Here is a 23,381-nt window from a genome sequence, read left to right as displayed (position 1 = left end):
TCCACATCCTCTCCAGCATCTATAGTCTCCTGATTTGTTCATTTTAGCCACTCTGACTGGCGTGAGGTGGTATCTCAGTGTGGTTTGGATTTGTATTTCCCTGATGAGGCGCAACGTTGAGCATCTTTTCATGTGCCTGTTGGCCATCTGGATGTCTTCTTTAGAGAAGTGTCTATTCATGTTTTCTGCCCATTTCTTCACTGGGTTATTTGTTTTTCAGGTGTGGAGTTTGGTGAGCTCTTTATAGATTTTGGATACTAGCCCTTTGTCTGATATGTCATTTGCAAATATCTTTTCCCATTCCGTTGGTTGCCTTTTAGTTTTGTTGGTTGTTTCCTTTACAGTGCAGAAGATTTTTATCTTCATAAGGTTCCAGTAGTTCATTTTTGCTTTTAATTCCCTTGCCTTTGGGGATATGTCAAGTAAGAAATTGCTGCGGCTGAGGTCAGAGAGGTCTTTTCCTGCTTTCTCCTCTCGTGTTGTGATGGTTTCCTGTCTCACATCCAGGTCCTTTAACCATTTTGAGTTTATTTTTGTGAATGGTGTAAGAAAGTGGTCTAGTTTCATTCTTCTGCATGTTGCTGTCCAGCTCTCCCAGCACCATTTGTTAAAGAGACTGTCTTTTTTCCATTGGATATTCTTTCCTGCTTTGTCAAAGATGAGTTGGCCATATGTTTGTGGTCTAGTTCTGGGGTTTCTATTCTATTCCATTGGTCTATGTGTCTGTTTTTGTGCCAATACCATGCTGTCTTGATGATGACAGCTTTGTAGTAGAGGCTAAAGTCTGGGATTGTGATGCCTCCTGCTTTGGTCTTCTTCAAAATTACTTTGGCTATTCGGGGCCTTTTGTGGTTCCATATGAATTTTAGGATTGCTTGTTCTAGTTTTGAGAAGAATGCTGGTGCAATTTTGATTGGGATTGCATTGAATGTGTAGATAGCTTTGGGTAGTATTGACATTTGACAATATTTATTCTTCCAATCCATGAGCATGGAATGTTTTTCCATTTCTTTATATCTTGTTCAATTTCCTTCATAAGCTTTCTATAGTTTTCAGCATACAGATCTTTTACATCTTTGGTTAGATTTATTCCTAGGTATTTTATGCTTCTTGGTGCAATTGTGAATGAGATCAGTTTCTTTATTTGTCTTTCTGTTGCTTCATTATTAGTGTATAAGAATGCAACTGATTTCTGTACATTGATTTTGTATCCTGCAACTTTACTAAATTCATGTATCAGTTCTACCAGACTTCGGGTGGAGTCTATCAGATTTTCCATGTATAATATCATGTCATCTGCAAAAAGTGAAAGCTTAACTTCATCTTTGCCAATTTTGATGCCTTTGATTTCCTTTTGTTGTCTGATTGCTGATGCTAGAACTTCCAACACTATGTTAAACAACAGCAGTGAGAGTGGACATCCCTGTCGTGTTCCAGATCTCAGGAAAGAAGCTCTCAGTTTTTCCCCATTGAGGATGATGTTAGCTGTGAGCTTTTCATAAATGGCTTTTATGATCTTTAAGTTATGTTCCTTCTATCCCGACTTTCTCGAGCGTTTTTATTAAGAAAGGTTGCTGAATTTTGTCAAAGGCCTTTTCTGCATTGATTGACAGGATCATATGGTTCTTATCTTTTCTTTTATTAATGTGATGTATCACGTTGATTGATTTGCGAATGTTGAACCAGCCCTGCAGCCCAGGAATGAATCCCACTTGATCATGGTGAATAATTCTTTTTATATGCTGTTGAATTCGATTTGCTAGTATCTTATTGAGAATTTTTGCATCCATATTCATCAGAGATACTGGCCTGTAGTTCTCTTTTTTTACTGAGTCTCTGTCTGGTTTAGGAATCTTGCCTTGTTTCTTAATATCAGGAAGTCCTTATTGAATCCTTATTATCTACTGGGCACTTTCCTTTGACCATTCAGTTTAATCCCTACCAATAATCAACCAGGTGGCTATTGTTATCTCCACTTCATGGGAGGAAGTCTTACAAAAGATCCTGCCCTAGGTCCAACTCAAGTAAGTGACAGAGCCAGAACTTGAACCTGGGTGGTTGGGTGGCAGATGTCACCTCTTAACCCCACAGAACACTCCCTTTCCCTCATTTGGCTTGATTATAGATCGCTACTGAGATATCACTTGAGTAATTTTACCTTTCACTTTCCATCACAGTATAAGGTTCCTTGATGAGGGATGTGGGAGTCACAGCTCCTTCTCCCTGTTTGAGGTCCTTGAGTTTGGCCTTACATGAGTGTAGCCAAGGGCTGGGGGTGGGGGCTGGAGAGCAGCTTAGATGGCGAAAAAGTCCCTCAGATGGAGAGCAAAGGGCTGCATGATACAGTGGACTGTGAATTTTGGTATTTATTCAGACTTCTCTCCATGGAAGTTATTTCCATCAAAAGAGCTGTGTAAGAGCAGAGGCTCTGGAAGCCCTCACATGGCATCCTCTATTAGATGAATTGAACTGAATTTCAGATCTTTGGTTTAAGTCAGGGTCTTTGGCCATCTCCCTCTCACACAACTCCAAGAGGAGGCAAACATTACACAGCAACAGCTGCCTTGACCTTTCCAATTTTAGCTTGTGGTCATCACTAAATGGCATATGCTAATGTGCTGCCAGAGATTTTTGCTGTTGTTTTATGTGCTTTTCTGCTCTCTGGGAGGATGCAATGTGGTTTTGAGAAACACGTGCTCACATCTGTCTGGAGATGATGATTGAAGTGATGTTTCCTCCCCCCACAGCCTCTTGAGTCATCAGGCATCAAGTCTTGCAGTTTGGAAGAAAAATCTCCATTCCAAGGCAAGAGAGGTTGGGGGTTTCATGTGCCTTGGTACACACATCACAACCTAATTGCAAACAGAAACTTGCCGAACACTTCTCACCAGGAAATTAAATTTAGCTCCAGACCAGATATCTGATTCTGGTTCCCAATCTAGGAAGAGTTCTTGAATGCTTATTATGGTTAGGCTAAAAGTGAATGCCCCTCACTAAATAGAGTCCATTGATTTTATTAAGGGACACTCCTGCTGCTAAATCCTGCAGGTTCAGTGACTTGACCTAAGAAAGTTTATTTCTTACTCATGGGAGCCCAGTCAAGAGTAGGATTGTCCCATCAGGTGAAATCCAGGCTGATGCAAGTTCTGTCATTTTTGCTTTTGTTTTCTAAGCTGGCTAGTGACTGAGAATTGACATCGATCCAGCAGACGGAAGAGAGTTTGGAGGTTGATTTGAAGGGTACTTTATGGCCCAGGCCTGTAAGTGGCACCTGTAGGCAGAAGTGACATTGACTGGCACTCAATCACATGACCGTTCTGAACTTCAAGGGAAGATGGAAATGGAGTCCAAATACATGCCTATGAAGAGAGAAATGAGCATGATGAACAGCTGGCCAGACTCCGTCACAAAGCCATGGTCAGAGCAGAATAAAGGAAGTGCTGAGGCAGAGTCTGTTTCCTATAACAGGGAGAGATGAAGGGCATTGTTTTACCCTCAAGGCCATTCTCTTTGTTCAAAGCCTGACGCACCCACCTGGCGATAGCCTCATGGTGGGTCAGTCTCTTTTGGCTTCTCTACTTGGAACTTCCTTTCCTGTTTTACTGAGAAGCCTACCGTCCCTCAGAAACCCGTAGATGGTGATCTGCTATAAGCTTGGCAAGGACTTGGAACACAGCCTTGCTTACGTCAATCCATGAGTGCTCAGCTCCCATTTTGAACCTCTCAGAATTTTTCTTATTGCCCTAAGGATCACTGATGGGTGGGTGAGCAGGAGCTTCCTGCAGTTCGTGTTTTATTCCTCCTCCACTCGGCTGTGAGATGGAGTTGCTGCAGGGCAGGAGGTCATCTCTTCCCCTGGTGACAGCCAAAGGCGCTGGCGCCACAGACGCACACTGATACCTTATGAGGCGGGATCAGGCACACGGAAACAGAAGTCGGAGAGCACTTGTTGAGAGCCAAGAGGGCTCATTAATTTCGTCTGTTATTTCAGAACTGGTCAGGTGTGTTTTTAAGAAGAGCTTCTATGACAGCATGTTCACTCAATTAACACTCGCGCTTTTCTGGAAGGCACCTACAGGAGTCTTGACAATAGACAAGCCAGTCACTCTGTTCTCAGCAGCAGGATCCAATATGCTTTTGAATGTAATATTATTAAATAATATGGCTTATCATTTATGATGTCCTGGCATTCCTTCCCTGGCTCAACAAGAGCCTCACACAAGATATGTGCATATTTTTGTGTGGAATGGTGAGGAATTTGAGGAAAAATTGGTTAAGAGAATTTGGATTTGTATTCAATATACTTTTTAAAAAAAATTATTACAAATTATTACAAATATTTATAATAGTTCACTTGTCAAAGTCCAACGTGTATTCTATAGCTTCATCTTCTTATTTAATTTGATTACAGCAATAAACATTAAGTATGAGACAAGCTGTCCAAAAGGGCTGTTGAATTATTTAATTACCTCAGGGACTAAGGAGTTGTAGTCAGGGCAAACTATTCCATAAGTGGGATGCATTTGAAAGATCAGCTCTTTCTGTCTCCAAGCACAGTAATTTGAATGATGTGATCCAAACACCAGTTGCTTCTTGAACAAAACATTAAATGCTTAAATCTGTTTATAATACTTTAGGTTCCAGATGGTCATCTATCCAAAAGAAGGCAAAGAAGTATCAAGTTGAAATGTGGTTTTTAAAGTATTTCCAGTTAAATGAATATCCGATGAAGTCAATATTCAGAATTTAGGATTGCTCTTATATTACTGTTTATGTAATATTGAAAGAATTCCTAACAAGCAAACTAGAAAATTAAACAGAAATTCATTCAAGAGTTTCGATCATCTATTATGTTCAATTCTGGGGTTGTAGGGCACATAGGATAGGGTCCTTGCTCTGAATAATCTTGGAGTCCTTTCAGAAAAGACAAGACCACAATAAAGTTTTGTTGGTGCCGTATGAGAAGTAGAAATGGAGTGCTATGGAAATAAAGGAGTAATTAGTTCTGCCTGGAGGTAAGGAGACAAGGAAGAGAAATGTCAGGAAAAAATAAACACAAGATGCACCGTTTCAGCGGATTTTTACAAGGAAGGTGCAGGAGCTCGTGAGACCGTGAGCCAGCAAGGAGGCAGGGAGGAAGGGGCAAGGAAAAGAAAATGCGTGGTCTGTAGCTCAAGAACAAAGTTGATCTTTTCTTAGGCTAGTCATCAGCTAAACCACCAAGTTGCTAGTGATGGAAAGAAGTTTGTGAGAAGGGGCAAGACACTATTTCTAAATGCGGAGATTAGTCACAATTAGGCCTTGCTCATCTGACACTGTCAGAGAATGGAAATTTTCACTCAAGCGATTTTCCCAGTACCTGAAACTTTCTAATTTCACAGTCAAGGCTCTATTTTTAACTTTTTAAACCTGAAGAAACAACTCGACAACTCTAGTTTATCTTAGTAAATGTCAGCTATTGTGCTATGTTAAACTGTCCTCGGGGACGATTAAGGAATATAGAACTCTTTGCCTTGGAAATCGGAGGCTTTATTTGCTATTAAATTTTGTCTTCTGTATTTCACCCCCTCCATTACTTTTCCTGTATCCACGTCTTGCTGTAAATTTTTCTTGCTGCTGTCAATATGCCTGCCTCTCTAATAGCTTTTTCATCTCATTTGCTACCCTTACTCTGCTGGGGAGTGGGAAATAAGAAGCTCCGTTGTGCTTGAATTATGACCAAGAGAGAGTAAATGGTTTATAAACTGAGGTGCCCTCCCAGGAGGTTTGGGACTGGGGCTTTGTGATGTCTTATTTGTTCATTTGTTCATTCTCGGTTGTGTTCTATCTAGCAAGGCTGCTAAACAGGTGACCTCTAAAAAATTCGGTTGTTACTTTATTTGAGCTAGCATTTGAATGTGTTTGGGAAAATGCCAAATGCTGAAATTGCTTCACATTGGAGTTTATCTTGGAATACTCCTTAGAGATTTTAGAAGAGCAAACCATGAAGAACACAATTTTTCAAAATGTGGATGGGACCCTTGTACTCTATGTTTTATAAATTTCCCCACAGACAGAACATTCTGTCACAAATAAAGTAAGCAAAATGAAGCTATTCATTTGTCTTCCACAGCAGAAATACACGGAGGGCTTTCCAGTTGGATCATGTTTTCAACAGTATTCCTTGGAACATCGGTCAATGGTTAAACATTCACAATCATTACATGGTGAAATGACATTGCAAGAGGCGGTGCGGTGTATTTGGAGATTTAAAATATATAAACTGGGGGTACCTGGATGGCTCAGTTGGTTGAGCACCGACTCTAGCTTAGGTCAGGAACTCATGATTGGCGGGTTCGAGCCCCACATCGGGCTCTGGGCTGATAGCTCGGAGCCTGGAGTCTGCTTCAGATTCTGTGTCTCCCTCTCTGCCCCTCCCCCACTCACACTCTGTCTCTCTCTCTCTCTCTCCCTCTCTCTCTCTCTCAAACAGTAAAAAATTTAAAAACAGTAAAAAAATTAAAAAAATATATAGACTGATTTAGCTTACTTTGTGGAAGTAGTGTTTTTTTTCCCTGTTTTTCTGAGGAAGAAACTAAAAACTCAGAGACACTTGCATTACACAGTAGCATATTATCAGCCAAGGATTTAAATCTGTCTGTCTACCTCTAAGCCCATGCTCCTGGAAACTTGCATTTTATTCCAGTCCTCACAATAACTGATTCTAAATGTTGCCCGGTTGGTCTGGATGTTTTTTTCCTTATTTGTAAAACAAGAGAATTGAACCAGTCGATTTCTTTTCTTTTTTCTTTTCTTTTTCTTTTTCTTCTTTTCCTTTTTCTTTTCTTCTCTTATCTTTTATTTCCTTTTTTGTTTTGAGAGAGAGAGAGAAAGAGAGAGAGAGCGTGGAGTATGTGTGCACACACGTGAGCAAGTGTGAGCCATGGAGGGGCAGAGAGAGAGGGAGAGAGAATCTTAACCAGGCTCCATGCTCAGTGTGGAGTCCCACATGGGGCTCAGTTTCGCTACCCTGGGTTCATGACCTGAGCTGAAATCCAGAGTTGGATGCTTAACCGACTGAGCCACCCAGGCGCCCTGAACCAGGTGATTTCTAAGATTTCTTAGAGCTGTAGTTAGAATCCTAGATTTTTTAGATTATTGTTACATTCCTGGAAGAGGATGATGAAGAGGTAGATTGGTTCAGCTGGAATGATGCCAAGAAGACCTCACAGCAGTGCATTGTATCACAAAACTGAACGTGTACGTCATTAGGCCTTGCTTTTATAGCTAGGATTCACTTTTCACGGTGCCACTCTGTGTCCCAGACTCCCAGCCTTGTCTCTGATACGTTCCTGACCCCAAAAGGATAATGTGTGGAAGATGGGTGAGCCTATGGCAGAGCACATGGAGCAGGGACCATGGAGGTGTGGGATTCTCTGCAACGTTCAAATCTGCTTTCTGAGTAGACGCTTAAGGAGTGATGGGGGATTTCTTGCCAGATGAAGAGCAAATCAACTTTATTAGATAATATTTCCCTTCTCTTTAGAAAAGAGGAAGTCATATATTTAAAGCCATCCCATCATTTTGAAGTCATGCAACTCATAGCATCGATGTCCCCTGAAAATGACTGCTTGCTGCATCTACTAGGTCGGCCACGTAAAGCTTTGGCTGCTGTGTGACACTAGGGGGCGCCATCCACACCGACGACAATGCCCAAGGCAGTCCTTGGTGTTGTGTAATACCACAGATATTATAACAATAACCACAATTTATTGGGCCATGCATTCTGAGCCAGGCACACCAAACACTGTGCTTCCTTTCATCTTCACAACAACCTTATGAGGTAATATGGAGAGGTGTATTTTCCAGAGGAATTAATTGGAGCTCAGCAAGTGCCCATGGTCAATCCACTAGTGTGCTGTAAAGGGTAGGATTCGAATCTAAGTCTTTCTGGTTTTGCAGCCCATGCACTTTCTACTATATTCCACCCCCACTCCATGGCCAATGCAGGCTGGGATAAGGGAGGAGCATGTTCTTAGCATCCTGAGAGCATTACTTCAGTAATGACTCAACAGCTTATAACCATAATACTATCCTGGTTTCAAACATTTAATGGCCCAAGATTACTTAAGAAGAAAGTGTAAAACCTATATAATAGGACTGTGGCCCCTTCTCTCACCCTTCCTTCCTCCTCACCTGCCTCTTTTCCAAGGTACTCTGTGTCCCCAACAGCCACCTTTCAAGGTATTTCTGGCCACAGGGCACCCTTTTGCACATTGGGTCCCATTGGCCATTGGTCCCTGTGGCCAGACTAAAGGCCACATTTTGGCATTTTGGGGGGGACCTTTTGCAGAAAGAACAAGATGGTTACCCTCAAAGTGATGAGGGGAGATTTTGCTGCAAATGACAAACTCTACTCAAAGATGCTTTCTGGTTGTGGATATGGGTCAGTGTGGGATAAATGCAGGATGCCAGTGAAATCCCAGGGGTCAGCCCCACCCATAAGCCCTTCATAGGCCAAGGAAGAGACCTGTACATGTGGTCATCCATAAGTATGCTTCATTTTTGTAAAGCAAGGCTATAATGTATATGCCTCAGTATGTATTAGAAATATGATTGTACATTGAGGAGGGGCTGCTTTATGTTATAATGCAAAAGTACATAATATACAAGCAGCAGGGATAAGGAAAAGACGTAAAGGAGACTGGGACTGAGGGGAGGCCCTGCCTTCAGAGCTGAGGCTGGCTGGGCGGGGCTTTCCATTTGTCCCATGCTGTCATCCCTCGCACTGTCACATGTGTTCTCTCCCCAATCCCATCAGAACTGCTGTTGTCTATTATTAGGAACATTTCGTCCTAAAAGGAGGTGAGACGGATTGGCCCTAGCTCATAGCTCACTGCTTTATAAGCTTTATTGGTCTCTCCTCTCCCTACTGGGAACTCCTCAAGGGCAGGGGTGAGGTTTTCTTCATCGTGTTGCATTGATATGACACACACATATTTAACTGTGGTCTCACTACACACAACTAGACTCCCAGGTGCTTCTGCAAAGGTAGAGAGAAGATGGCAATGACAAGAGGAGAAAGCTCTGTGATGACTCCCAGTGGAACAAGGCAGACATCTCGGTCAGGTGACTGCTCTCATCACAGCATCGCCTGCAGAGCACTAGCCAGCAGACCCCTGAGCGGGAGTAAGAGCCACAGTTCCCATAAATGATTGGAATAGAGACAGGCTCTGATCTGTGGTCTGGTGTCCCTTGTCCAAACTCATTTGAGCAGAGCCAGCCCTCCTTCACCCCAGCCATGGAAACACAGTCTCCTTGTCCCAGGCCCACTGGCTCTGGCCTCAGTTTTCGATTGTAGGCCAAGACAATTTTTAGGTGACTGTGATGTTCCCATAAATCCAAGATATAGTGTTTAACAGGCCATCTCTTTAGCCAAGAAAAATTTTAAAGCAGGCTATATGTGTGACTGGTATATTCCAAGAATAATAGCAGCAATCTCCTGGGTCCCGGTGTCAGAGAGCTAGCTAATAATTCATAGTCTCCAAGCCTCTCCAGTCAACACAGGCAGGATCCTTACCACTGTAGAATGTCTAGTCCAAGTAGTTTTTCTTCTTAAAAAATTTTTTTTAATGTTTACTTATTTTTGAGAGAGAGACAGAGACAGAGACAGAGAGAGAGTGTGAGCAGGGTAGGGGCAGAGCAAGGAGGAGACACAGAATCTGAAGCAGGCTCCAGGCCCTGAGCTGTCAGCACAGAGCCCGACGCAGGGCTCGAACCCATGAGCTGTGAGATCATGACCTGAGCTGAAGTCAGACACTTAACTGACTGAACCACCCAGGTGCCCCCTAGCCTAAGTAGGTTTTTTTTTTTTTTAACATTTATTCATTTTTGAGAGACAGAGAGAGACAGAGCATGAGCGGGGAAGGGGCAGAGAGAGGGAGACACAGAATCCGAAGCAGGCTCCAGGCTCCGAGCTGTCAGCACAGAGCCCAACGTGGGGCTCGAACTCACGAACTGCGAGATCATGACCTGAGCTGAAGTTGGACGCTCAACCGACTGAGTCACCCAGGCACCCCCAAGTTGTTTTTATGATTCACGGAACACCAGACCTAGAAGAATCTTAAGAGATTACCTAAGTCTGAGCCAATAAGGAAACTAAGGGGACAGAGATGTCAAGGCCTGCCCATGGTTACATTGTTACCTATGAATGCTGAACAGGTGTGTTTAAAGCCTGCTCACCACCCAGAGCTATATGAGCTTCTATTTGTGACTTCTGATTCTCAGCACCCCCTCAGCAGAACATGACCAGAAACATCTCTGTCCTCAGTGGCCTTGTCATTTTTTCTCCACACTGAGATTACATAGTATTTAAAGATTCTGAACAGTATATGATAGTCATTCCTGAGACAGAGAAAGACAGCAAAGCAGACATTAACTGCCCCTCTCAGCTGCTCAGGGGCATTTCTTATAGTATTGTACATTTGCAAGATTTGCATTGACAGCCAAAGGGGCTTAAAGTTCTCTTATAAACATAGTTTTTATTTGGGGCACCGGGCTGCCCAGTCAGCAGCGTGTGCAACTCTTGATCTTAGGATTGTGAGTTTGAGCCCCATGTTGGGTGTAGAGACTACTTAAAAAAAAAAAATCTTAAAAAAATATATATATTTTACTCCCCACCTTCAAACTGGGACCTTTTATGGCAGTGATCAGCTTTTAGAACTTAATGAAAAGAGATGTTGGTTTCAGACAAATCTTGGCTTTCTCATCCCTCTCTCCTCTCCTGGGCTTGGCTCCATATTCAGAGGGCAGAAAAAGAGAGTGATGTGTTGAACAGGGCTCATGTCTCATTTTCCATGACTTCTTTCACTTCACCTCCGCTTCTTCCTTGTTGGGTATTCCCACTGGGGAGCCAGTTCCACGGCTCACAAAGTCAGATGCAACCATGGTCTAGTGTAAGTGGTGGAACAGTAGGTACAACTTTACTTGGGCACACCTGTTTCTCCCCTACTCCATCCCGCTGCTTGTATCCTCTTCTAACTTTTCCTGGCCCCCTCTCTCTAAGCTCTTATTTCTCCCCTGAGATTCAGCTTTGGCTGCGAGCTTGAAAATGGAAAGATTGACAAGGGTAGCTTTTGGAATTTTAAAATTCAAGCAGGCAAACTCTTAATATCTATGAAATGTTGACTGAGCACAAAATACCATGCTGGTTATGATGGAGGTTAAAACTTATACCAGATAGAGTCTGTCCGTCTCTTCAAAGAGCTTATAGCTTAGATGGGGAGTTAGATGTGCACTTGCAGGAGGAGGTATCTAGTACTCTGGGACAATGTGTTATGAGTCTGTGTCTCCCAAAGGAGGTACCAGTACCACTGGCAGACAAGGAGGTGACATGGATGGGGCATTAACTTGGATTCATATTGTAAAGGTGGTGTGTTCCTGTGTCAATTTCCTGTCAATTCTTCTGATTACCTTTAAAACATTAACAGGAGAAAGGAGAAAAAAAGTCTCAGATTTGTGCTAAACACCTAATAATACCTTTTAATTTCTGATATAAAAAACTAAAAGAGGTAGGACTCGGGTTCAGAAACTTTGGACACCAACACTGTCTGGCAGTTTAATAATATTCTTCATTTTTATTATACTTATTTTCTACAGGCTACGCTCTCTTTTATTTCAAGTGATAAAGGTTTTCTATGTGTAATGCTAGTAATACAAGGTTTCCTTACCAAATTTCTTAGTTTGGGCTGCTATAGGAGATTACTACAGACTGTGTGGTTTCAGCAACAAACGTTTATTTCTCACAGTTCTAGTGGTTGGGAACTCCAAGCCCAGGGTGACAGCATGGTTGGATTTGGGCCAGAGCCCTCTTCCTGGTTTATAGACAGCCGTCTTTTGCTGTGTCCTCACACGGTGGAAAGAGAGCTAGCTAGCTCTCTGGCCTCTTCTTAGGAAGGAACTAATCCCCTTCATGAGGGCTCTACCCTCATGATCTAGTTATCTCCCAAAGGTCTCACTTCCCAATGCCATCATAGATTAGATCTCAACATGTGAATTTGGGGGAGGGATACAAACATTCAGCTCATAACACTAAATATATTCATTTAGGTTAAAAAAAAAAAAGCAGGTGAATTCCAAACAGTAAATAAATAATGGTAAACGTGGTCCAAAAATAGGGCAGAAATCATCAGGTTTGTACAAATGTTTGGAAACAGTTTAGAGGTGTCAAGTGAGTGGTTTAGAAGTGAATTGCAAGGGGAATTTCAAGAGGTAATCATATACCAGGGTCTAGGAGGTGGGACAAGAATTCCTAGAGGAGGTGAGCTCTCACAGGACATGGGGTGGGGGAGGTCATGTGAGCAAAGCCATGGTGATGGGTGGGGTGGGAGTAGGAAGCCTGTTGGATTGGATGAACCATTTATGCCCAGGAGTGGTCGCTGGAGGAGAGACGCAGCTGGTATCACAAAGGGAAAGGACCCTTATATGAGGGGATTTTTTGTTTTCTCTTTTTGACTTTTTCTGTTGAGATCATTATTGATTCACATGCAGTTGTAAGGAACAATATGGAGAAATTCCTTCACCCAGTTACTCCCAATGATGATACCTTACATAACTATAGTTCAATATTACAATTAGGAAATTGATGGTGATGCAAGCCACTGACCTTATTCAGATTTCACTAGTTTTGCATGCACTCATTTGTGTGTGTGTGTGTGTGTGTGTGTGTGTGTGTGTGTGTATGTGTGTCTGTGTGTGTGTGTGTGTTAGCTCCAGGCCATTTTATCACACAGGTAGAGTGATGTGGCCACCACCATACTCAAGACACAACAATTCCAGCACAAGAATCCCTCATCTACCCTTTTATTGACTGAGCCACCTCCCTCTCTTTCCAATTCTCTAACCCCTGGCAACCACTAATTGGTTATCCATGTGTGTAATTCTATCAGTTAAAGAATATGATCTAGATGGAATCATGCAGTATGATGATTTTTTTTTCTCTTAAGGACCTTATTGAAACATTGGCAAGATAAGACATATATTGAACAATTAGAAAACAAGATAAGTAATGATTTTCCCCAGGAAAATTGGGAAGCTGGGAGGGAGTGTTTGTGATATGGTGGGGGAAAGGGAGAGAAAATAAGTCCTATTTGATATGTGTAATTTGGCTTTTTTCCACTCAGCAAATTCCCTTGAGATCCATTCAAGTCGTTGCGTATATCAGTAGTTCATTCCTTTTTATTGCTGAATACTATTCCATAGTGTGGATATGCCACAGTTTAACCATTCACCTGTTATAGGAAATTGGGGTTGTTTCCAGTTTTTGGCTATTTTGAATAAACCTGTTATGGACATCTGTGTATAGTTTCTCTGTGTCAACATAGATTTCATTTCTCTGGGGGAAATAACCCAAGAGTACAACTACTGTGTCCTGTGGTAGGTTTGGTATGTGTAGTTTTATAAGAAATTGCCATACTCTTTTCCAATGTACATCTCCCCCAACAATGTGTGAGTCATTCAGTTTCTCTGAATCTTTGCCAGCATGTGGTGTTATTGGTATTTTTATTTAGCTAGTCTGGTGTGTGTAGTAGTATCTCATGGGCTTAATCTGCATTTCCCGAATAGCTAATGATGTGGAACTTATTTTCACGTGCTTATTTTCCATCCGTATATTTTCTTCAGTGAAACATCCGTTAATGTCTTTTGTCCATCAGCTAATTGGAGTGTTTATGTTTTTATTGTTGAGTTTTGAGACTTCTTTGTATGTTCTGGATATAAGCCCTTTGTTGGACATGGTTTGCAAATACTTCCTCCCGGTCCCAGTTGTTTTCATATCCTCTTTACAGGGTCTTTCATGGAGAAAAAGTTTTGAATGTTGATGGCATCTAATTTACTAATTTTTTCTTTTATGGGCTGTGTTTTTGGTGTCGGCTCTAAGAATTCTTCACTTATCCCTAGGTCTTGAAGATTTTCTCCTCTGTTTTTTCCTAGAAGTTTTATGGTTTATATCTATGTCTGTGACACAGTTTGATTTATTTTTTTGTATAAATATGAAGTTTAAGTCAGGGCTCATTTGTTTTTGTTTGTTTTTGCTTATGGGTGTCCAACTGCTCCAGTACCATTTGTTGAAAAGCTTATCCTTTTTCTTTTTTTTTTTTTAATTTTTTTTTTTTAATGTTTATTTATTTTTGAGACAGAGAGAGACAGAGCATGAATGGGGGAGGGTCAGAGAGAGGGAGACACAGAATCTGAAACAGGCTCCGGGCTCTGAGCTGTCAGCACAGGGGCCCGATGCGGGGCTCGAACTCACGGACCGCGAGATCGTGACCTGAGCCGAAGTCGGCGCTCAACCGACTGAGCCACCCAGGCACCCCAAGCTTATCCTTTTTCTATCGAATCGCTCTTACATCTCTGTCAAAAATCACTGGGTCCTATTTGTGTAGGCCTTTTGCTTTTTACAACCATCCTATTGATATTTCCTATCACTTGATAGCAACATCTTAAAAAGAAAAAGACTGATGGACCTTCTACCCAAATGAATCATGTCTCTAGTATAATAAATTATTTGATTATGAAGTACTTCGAAAGGTCTCATTACACACTCATGAATCATCCCCAAGGCCTTATGATCCTTATGAGAACAGAACATTTGGCCTATATCCCACCCAAATATTTCCTTTTACCTAAATAGAAAGACATGGGAAAGAGTGCCCGTATTTTTTTCCCCAGGGGCCAATACATAGTTGCTGAAGCTTGACTTTGGGAACTTAACGGGGACAAGAAAAGGGATTGGACTTTGTCAGGGTTTTGTTTTGTTTTGTTTTGTTTTGTTTTCTAAGGTTTCAACAGAGACATGTATCTAGGAGCTCTGCCGGGGACTCCAGAGTCTGCTCACATACAAAAAATAGTAAGGGGCAGCTAAGGCAAACGAGCTGATCCCTTTTAGGGACACACCAAAGCCAGATAACCCAAGTAATCATAGCAAGATACAGCCAGTCTCAGAGCTAAGTACTGTGAAATTAGCTTTGCGTTCTTGGGTTTTGGAAACATGCATCTGTATAAACCTGCCTGTGCGGACATCCCCAGCCCCAAGCTGGGTCTGCCCAAATCCAGTGAATCGGCTCTGAAATGTAGACGGCACATAGCAGTGACCAAGCCTCCACCTCAGGCAGCCTGCTGGCCGGTAAGGCCTAGTGGAGCAGCGGAACGGAAATATTTGGAGAAGTTTTTACGTGTCCATGGAATTTCATTGCAGGAAACCACCAGAGCAGAGACGGGCATGGCTTACAGGTACTGGCCGGTTGCAATGTTATTCAACCAGGGCACTGCACGGAGGTCAAGGGTTCTTGTTGTTAAAGAAATAAGGACTGAAATAACAAAGCAAACACTGTGTGGAAAAAGGAAAAGAAAAATGAATGCAGGGAGCCCACTTCTTGGTCTGCCTTAGTTTCTTGAGCTCTATATTGTCTACTTTCTCTTTGCTTAAAGGGTTACATAGAGGATAGTCAGGCTCTCTGTGGAGGATCCTAACCGTGTGTTGCCTGTAGAAATAATATCTTTGGCTTTGAGGAGGTAGGTGACTTAGCAGGTCTTAATGAAGAATGGGGGCTCTATTCTTCTTAAGGGAATTTGTAAATTAAGAGTAGGATTTTTTTAATATGCTGCCTGGATGTTAAGGCCGTTATTTTCTTCTAAGTCTGAATCATGTGGTCTGTGCTAATGGTTAATAAAGTAGCTCATGAACAAGTTCTTCTTGAAACGACGGCACTTTTTATCATTGCAGCCTGAGATAAATTACGGGCTGTTCTCCAAACTTCCAACACCATCATTTATTCTGTGAAAGATTAACAAAAGGGAGAAGTTTTCCCCTGGTGTGGGGTTGGGTGTGTAATCTTCATAAATTGTTCTGAGATGGGAAGTATCATTCTTTGTCAGAGCAATTATTGTCCAAACCTCGCTAAGACATGCCTGTGCTTAGCTGAATCACCCAGGGGCACCGACACTAATGCTTGCCTGACAAATGCCTAGAGTCTTAAATATCCAAGAAACTGAGCAAAAGCCATTCAGAAGGACAAGGGTGTTGAAAACGGAAAAAAGAATTTAACATTCGTGAAGAACGGCTGTCCTAGCTCAAGTCAAAGCTTTTCCTTCTCCAGAGTAAGATTGTTTTTGCATGGACACGATGTCTCCAATGATTTCACTTTTCCATAATCTAAAGGTCTATTTTAGTGTAGTAGATACTGCCCTAGTTTTATCATCTAATTTGGCTAATAAAGCAATTTGCAACGAAATGACTTCTTTCTGTGGAGAGCAATGTGTTTCACACAGACTCTTTATGCAATAAAGGGCTCATGCAGAAGAGGAACTCTTCTAGGTTTATGGAGATTATAAACATACCACAGCCCACCCCAACATGCTTTGGAAATGGAACCTATGAAGAATCTAACCACCTTTCCAAGAGAACTCATGGCTCCATACACCAGGATGGAGGAGATGCTGATGTTCCTCAATCACCTTTCCCGAATCTGGCTTCCACAAGAAGGAGCTGTCTTCTCTCTCCATCTCCTCCCATTCTCTTCTCTACGCTTTCCTTGACCCTCAGTGGTGGCAGGATGGTGATGTCTGAATGTAGATCAGTTGAGGATGAACTGTTTCATTAAAAAAAAATCTCTCTCTGCATCTCTGTCACAGGATGGGTGGTTTTACCACGAACTCTTGACTTTTTTTTTGTTAATGTTTATTTTTGAGAGAGAGAGAGAGCGAGCAGGGGAGCAGAAGAAAGAGAGGGAGACACAGAGTCTGAAGCAGGCTCCAGGCTCTGAGCTGTCAGCACAGAGCCCTACGCGGTGCTTGAACTCATGAGCTGTGAGATCATGACCTGAGCCGAAGTCAGCCACCCAACTGACTGAGCCACCCAGGCGTCCCAGCCATGAACTCTTTATAAACCTTCAGAGGACATGCATCTTTCTCTCAGGAGTCCTGGTTTGAATGTCAGTTAGACCTCTTGTGACGGGTGCCAATGTTCAGACGAAGATAGGTTCTGAATATGTTTTCAAATGGTTCTGAAGCAGAGGAATGATCCCTCCTCAAGTAGGTAAAAGCAAGGGTGTCCTTGTTGAAGCTGGGGGCCTGGAGCCCACCTGCTTGAGGGGAGCAGTCATCCCCCAGTCTGGCCCTGGAGGCCCCCCTGTCAATCCCATACTCCCATGGTTTGAGAATACGGTTCCAAGGGGACTCTTCATAAGGCTTGGGGAACAAGGCTCTGTGACCTTGAGGGTGCTTGGTCCTGTCACAGAGATGGGCTCTTGGGCAAGGTTCTGTGTCACTCGGCAACACTAGGAACAAGTGGGACCTAGAAGAGTGCAGCTCCGGGATCAGAATTTGAGGAGACACAAGTTCAGTTAAATGGATACTTGGCCCCAGGGAAGAGCCAAACTCTGTATTATGATGGGTTGCTGTGCTTTACCACCCCTTCCTCCATTATTCCTCCCGTCCCCCTCCCTCCAACCTGAAGCACGTCTCCTTTCTCTAGATTCCCATAGTAATTTGTCTATTCTTTCAAGACCCTTATTAATCACCCTTATTTAAAACATCCTCCTCTGAACATTAGGGAGGGATTTTTAGGGAAGAGAACCCAGGTTCTCTCTGTTCTAACCCCAACTTGGCTTTTGGCCATGACTTCTTTTTTGCTTCTTAAGTGTTTTACTTTAATTCCAGTATAGTTGACACACAATGAATGTTATATTCGTTTCAGGTGTACAATATAGTGATTCAGCAGTTCTGTACATGACTCAGTGCTCATCATGATATGTGTACTCTTAATCCCCTTCACCTGTCTCACCCACCCCACCCACCTTCCCCCATAACCATCAGTTTGTTCTCTACAGTTGAGTCTGTTTCTTGGTTTTTTCCCCTTTGTTCATTTGTTTTGTTTCTTAAATCCTATATATGAGTGAAATCATATTGGCTGTGACTTCTCATAAACCTAGTATTAAGTGAGAAGGTGAATTTCATATTCTTATTTCCTTATCCCGATTTCCAACTGCCCTCCAACCATGGCTTTGTCAAAATACCTTGTTTCATCTTGCCTCTTCTATTTTCTTCTTTCTGAAGGATATTATTTCATGTGTACTGGAAAGAGAATGGGCTTTAGAGTTAACCAGAAGAGAGTTCAAATCCTAGCTCTTCTGCTCTACAAACTGTGTGACATTAATCTGGCTGTGACATGTAAGTGCCTGACACACAGCAGGCGCTCATTGATAGAAGTTCCTCTCCTGCTTATTTTGTAGACTCTGTCATTCATTCTAGGGGACGGGATGAAAACCCCTATGGCTGAAATGTACACAGGGGTAAGACAGAATATTTTATAAGAATATAAGAATATCACATGATAAGATAGAACATCTCTCAGAAAGAAAAGAAGGAATAAAAAGAAATCTGCAGTAATTCACAATCTGTGTAGGTTTTCATGCTGAGCTTTAGAATTCTGAGAGGTCTGAAGGAGCCGGTGAGCTGTTTTCTCTTCCTAATTTGGTCAGATGCCACTGCAGCCTTCAGCCCAATACCAGCTGCTTGGGTCCCTCGATCATCTGTGAGAGAGCATTCTGTTGTGTTTCCATGGAGACTTGTTTTATTTCTAACTGAGGGTGACCAGGAGAGGAAAAAAATCAGTAAATATGCAAACACATGTATCAACTGAAAAGAAACTGGAGGGAATTGTTTGAACGTGGTGTAAAAAGTGCCAAGTTGCTGTGTAGATCCTTCTGTTGGCTTAGAATTTTCTGCAAAAATAGAAGGTTTTTGTGGATTCATTTTATTAGTGTCTATAAAATAGTTACCCAAGAGAGTCCTTTAGTCATTTCTAAGAGGCGCAAAGTCAATTGTCTCTATTACACAGCATTGAAATCTGAGCCAGATAATAAACCTGAGCTTAGGTCGAGGTTAAAGTACACTGAGAGATAGTTTTATGGACAAAACACAAAAAATATCTAGACGGAGTGAGGATGCAGCAAACACCCAGCTTTGAAGCAATTTTGTAATTAGCCAGGAGGAACTTACACAGATGTAAAATGAAAGTCTAATTCAGGGATCAGCAATTTTTTTCCCCGTAAAAGTCCAGGTAGTAAATATTTTACGCTCAGGGGCCACATCCACCTTTGTCATAGCTACTGAACTCTGCCGTGGGAGGGTGAAACCAATCATTGACAGTAAGTGAACGAGTGGGTGTGGCTGTGTTCCAATAAAACTTTATGGGCACTGAATTATGACACTGAGTTTTACATAATTTCTGCACATCATAAACCATCTTCCTTTTTTCTCCCAAACGATGAAAAAATGTACAGGTCAGTCTTAACTTGAGGCCCATACAAAAACAACTGGATTTGGCCAATAGGCCACAGTTTGCTGGCCTCTGGTCTAGAAAACAAAGCTTTCAGTTGCATGAAGTTATTTATTTATTTATATTTAATATTTATTTATATTTATTTTTAAATTTATATTTATTTTTATTTATTTTTTATATTTATTTTTAAACTTCTTTGTTTCCAGAGGTATTTAAGGTACCCAAGTGCATATAATTCAGAAAGATAAAAATAACAAAGAAGAAGAAATGAGTTCAAGAAAGATTAAGAGCAGCCAGGGAAGACATGTTGCCCGGGGTGAGTTGAGCAAGCCATGCGCAAGCCATGTGCTTGGACCAGATTTGGCTCTGGGCTTCCCAGCAACACCAAATTGTGAATAGTGAAATGGAGCTCTTTACAACAGTTATGGAGTCCGTGAGGTAGGTAAGGATAGACCACTTGAGCAGTGTTGGCACATCTTTTTTTTAATCTGGATACCAGAGCAAAATTTCTCTCATGGTTCTTCTTTATGTAATTAGTAACATCCTCAAAAATATCCTTACAGTAAACACAGCAGTGAGGTTCCTAGGGCTCTTTACTGTGGATCCCCTAACATTAACAGTGGCATTGCCGCAAAAAATAATTCAGCGAAAGCAAGCAGGTGGCTAGCGAAGAAATGACATTGGCTTAATAGAAACATCAGTTTGAGATTATTTACACTTTAAAAATTCCCTGTTAATGATGATGCAGCTTTCACTATTCTTTTACAGTAACAGGGCTTGTCCAGATTCATGCAATGAACTAATTGTTTCTCAAGTTGAAAAAAAAAAAGTTATGCTATTTGCAAACCAAAGAGAACACTTCTCATATTCTGGAGCTGATGGTGAAGAAGGAGCAGAAGAAAAGGAGAGGCAGGGGGACGTCTTAAAACTACTGACAGATCTTGGAGATGATCTCCAATTTCTGGTCTTACAGCTGAAGAGAAGCAAGGCTGCAATGTTGGGTGACTAGCCTGAGGATGCATTTGCAGCCAGCAGCAAAGCTGGGACGAGAACCCCTGTACCTCGGGACCCAGTCCAGTGTTTTCTCTACACTCTCCATATTTATTCCCAGCCCCCTAGTTCCGATCCCAGCCCATGCCCATCCATGCACGCACGTGTGCACACACCCGTGTGCCCACACTGCTTCCTGGGCATGCTGCAGTCCCGGTCACATTCACAAGCTCTGGTCTACTTTTCTGGTCACCTGTCTTTTTTGCTCTGCTCTGCAACCTGCTTCGGTCCTATTGCTCTGCACACGGATCCTCCACCCCTGCCCTGGACCACTGGGTCTCCACTCATCATAACTTGCTGCAACTAGAATATTCGTATACATCCTCCTTGCCTAGGCAAATCCAACTCACAGTCTTCTCTCTTACAGAATGATCTGTCTTTGCTCCACATAGATTTGGATTGTTAGTTATTTGTGTGTGTGTGTGTGTGTGTGTGTGTGTGTGTGTGTACGTGTGTATCTGTGTGTGTGTCTTATTCTCAAAATTATGTTGCTGTTACCTTGAGGACCAAGGACCAGAGCTTATAATATTTTGCAATCCTCCCTTTGACAGTGCTCAGTACATGTGTTTTGCTTGACTGGGGTGCATCTATTTAGAAGTTGGGGAGCAGAAAGAAAGACATTAAAGAGCAAGAAGTAGGGACTTCTCCTTCCCCCACTAATAGTGCTCTAACTTCATATTTGCCCCTGTGTCTTAGACGCAGTATGTTACCTAACCTTGCTGATCCTCAGTTTCCTCATCTGTAAAATGGACCCAGTTGAAGTTACCTTACAACACTGTTGTAAGACTAAAATGAAGTCACACATGGCTTAGCTCACCCCTTGTGGGAGTGGGAGACTGAGCTCTCTTGCTCCAACCTCCTTCTCAGCCAATCTTGGGAACCCACGATGTAGTCAATTTCCAGAGGGTTGAAAGGAAATGTGTGTAACAATGTATCTAACAAAGAGAGGGGCAAAAATAACACCTACAAATTGAGTTTTGCAAAACACTGGGCTTACCACCCTCCTTGCCTCACTTGCTTTTACAATTTTTTCTTCTGTTGGAAGCTGTCCTTAGGATCTATTGAGAAAATGTGGGGTTTTGTCCTTTCACCTCACGCGTAGCCCAAAACAGCTTCATGAAGCATTGTAATAAATTACTCTCCAAATGGTGTATATGAAGATAGATAATCTTTTATCAATCTGTGTATTTCCAGTGCCTAGCATTGTGGCCAGAACAGAAATATTTGAAACAGAATACAGTTAAAAGCCCAAAACTCACACCAGCTCACAATACCTCTCCCATCAGCTTGCCACAGTATCTGAGATGTTCTCCAACTAGAGGCATCAGTGCTGTTAAAATAGAAATATTAATCCAAGCTAAGAGGCAGCTGACCGAGGCAAAGACAAGATATTGGCCAGACCTGACCTGAAAACAGAGAAGGCAGAAAGAAAGTTTCTAGACCAGATCAAGAGGAAAGCTTGTGTGTCAGGGCACAGGTACGGAGCTACAAGTTGACGTATGGGGACATAGGAGGGAAGGAACTGAAGAAGAGGATAGGAAAGCTAGAGAGAAACCTCACTCACTCGACTGCTTTCTCAAAGAGGTGGGGCAAAGTGACTAAGAGCATTCGTTAACTGATAGTTTTCACTGGTCTCTCGATGGAGATTCTAAGGACAAGTAGAATTATTTTCACTCTGAAAACCTTTTCCTGGGTTCTGTCCTAGTGATAAGATGATGTCCCAGCTTCGGGATTTGAAGTCCACCTTCCTTCTTCCCTCTTTCTGTGATCTCTGGCTTCCTTACCCATAAAATGAAAACAAACCCTACTTCACGGGATAATAATATTCATGCAAAGGCACAAATAGTGGGCACTCAGGAAAGACTGTCCCCATCTTGCTCTTCCTCCTTTTCATCATTTCCATAGTACAGCGTACAAACTGAAAATTATTTCTATTCCCAAATTGAACTCACTGTCTTCTTTCCAGCCCCCCACTTCTAACCCCCAAACAAAATCCCTTTGCAATGCATTCCCGTGACCTACTTTTTTCACAAAATGCTTGGCACACTCAAACCTGCTTGAGAAGGAGCTATGGCCATGACCGTGAAAATTAAAAGGCTAATAAATAAATAAATAAATAAAAACTAATAAATGCTCCCTGTGCAGGGGGTTATATTTTCTACATTAAAAAAAAAAAGCCTACATGGTTTATTTTAGACTGGCCTAATTTTGGTCAGTCGCGAGGCCTGTGCTAATTGGCTCTGAGTCCTCTGTGGCTCTCCTGGCTTCAACATTTCTGGAGGAACTTCAGTGACAGGAGATGGTTCAGACCCAAAACGTGTGTGATGACCTGAAATCTGAATAGGCTGCTGGTGAAGGGGCTCAAAGGCTTAGTGAAAGGGGCCTATTCAGAATGGAGCAGAATGTTTATTTCCTTTTGAATGTAACACAAGTTCTAAAATAAGTAGGTTTTAAAAGTGTCAGTTTAGATAGAAAATGCTTTAAAATTTAAGCAAAAGTGAGAGATGCGTGCCACTTGGAGTTGAAATATTATTTCTGTTCTGTTTTGAAATTTCCACTTGTGTTTTTCCAAGGGAAAAGTTGCTTTGTTTATGTAACTGAATAAAAACATTTGAAATTCACGGCTCCAGAACAAGAGTGGGTTATATGAACCCACGTTTTCTCATATAGAAATTCCTGATGGCGGTTTAAAAAAAAAAAAAAAAAGAAATAGCACTGAGACCTGGTTTTTCTGACCAAGGAGCTACTGTAGGTCCAATATGTACTCACTCAAGGTGGGGGGAGGGGACGGTAAGTGGGGGGGAAGAATTCTGAATTTCCCTGCAGTTTCTGAGAATGCCACTAGGATGCGCTATTTCATAAAGAAAATTAAGCCCCCGGGTTCCTTAAACCACAGCTCGCAGAAATCTTTACACTTTCCCCAGATAATCCTAGACCAGAATTTAAATTCTAATCTGCATATTTTCCTTGATTCTGGAGATTAAGAAGTATCTTTTTTGGTACCACGTGGCAA

General features: G+C 42.1%; 1 protein-coding gene across 2 annotated transcripts in view; it reads left to right on the top strand.

The window, feature by feature from the left end:
- The first annotated feature begins 14,964 nt into the window (after positions 1-14,964).
- Positions 14,965-23,381, top strand: part of KCNAB1 (potassium voltage-gated channel subfamily A regulatory beta subunit 1) — a 391,903-nt gene continuing 383,486 nt past the window's right edge. For both annotated transcript variants that reach the window (XM_042954544.1, XM_042954545.1), the window contains exon 1: positions 14,965-15,267. In XM_042954544.1, coding sequence (XP_042810478.1) covers positions 15,026-15,267 — 242 coding nt within the window. In that variant the 5' untranslated portion in view covers positions 14,965-15,025. The remainder of the gene's footprint in view (positions 15,268-23,381) is intronic.

The sequence above is a fragment of the Panthera leo genome, chromosome C2 (assembly GCF_018350215.1).
Source record: "Panthera leo isolate Ple1 chromosome C2, P.leo_Ple1_pat1.1, whole genome shotgun sequence".
NCBI lineage: Eukaryota > Metazoa > Chordata > Mammalia > Carnivora > Felidae > Panthera > Panthera leo.
Note: the sequence above shows the minus strand (reverse complement) of the source record. Positions and strands in the feature narration are given on the sequence as shown.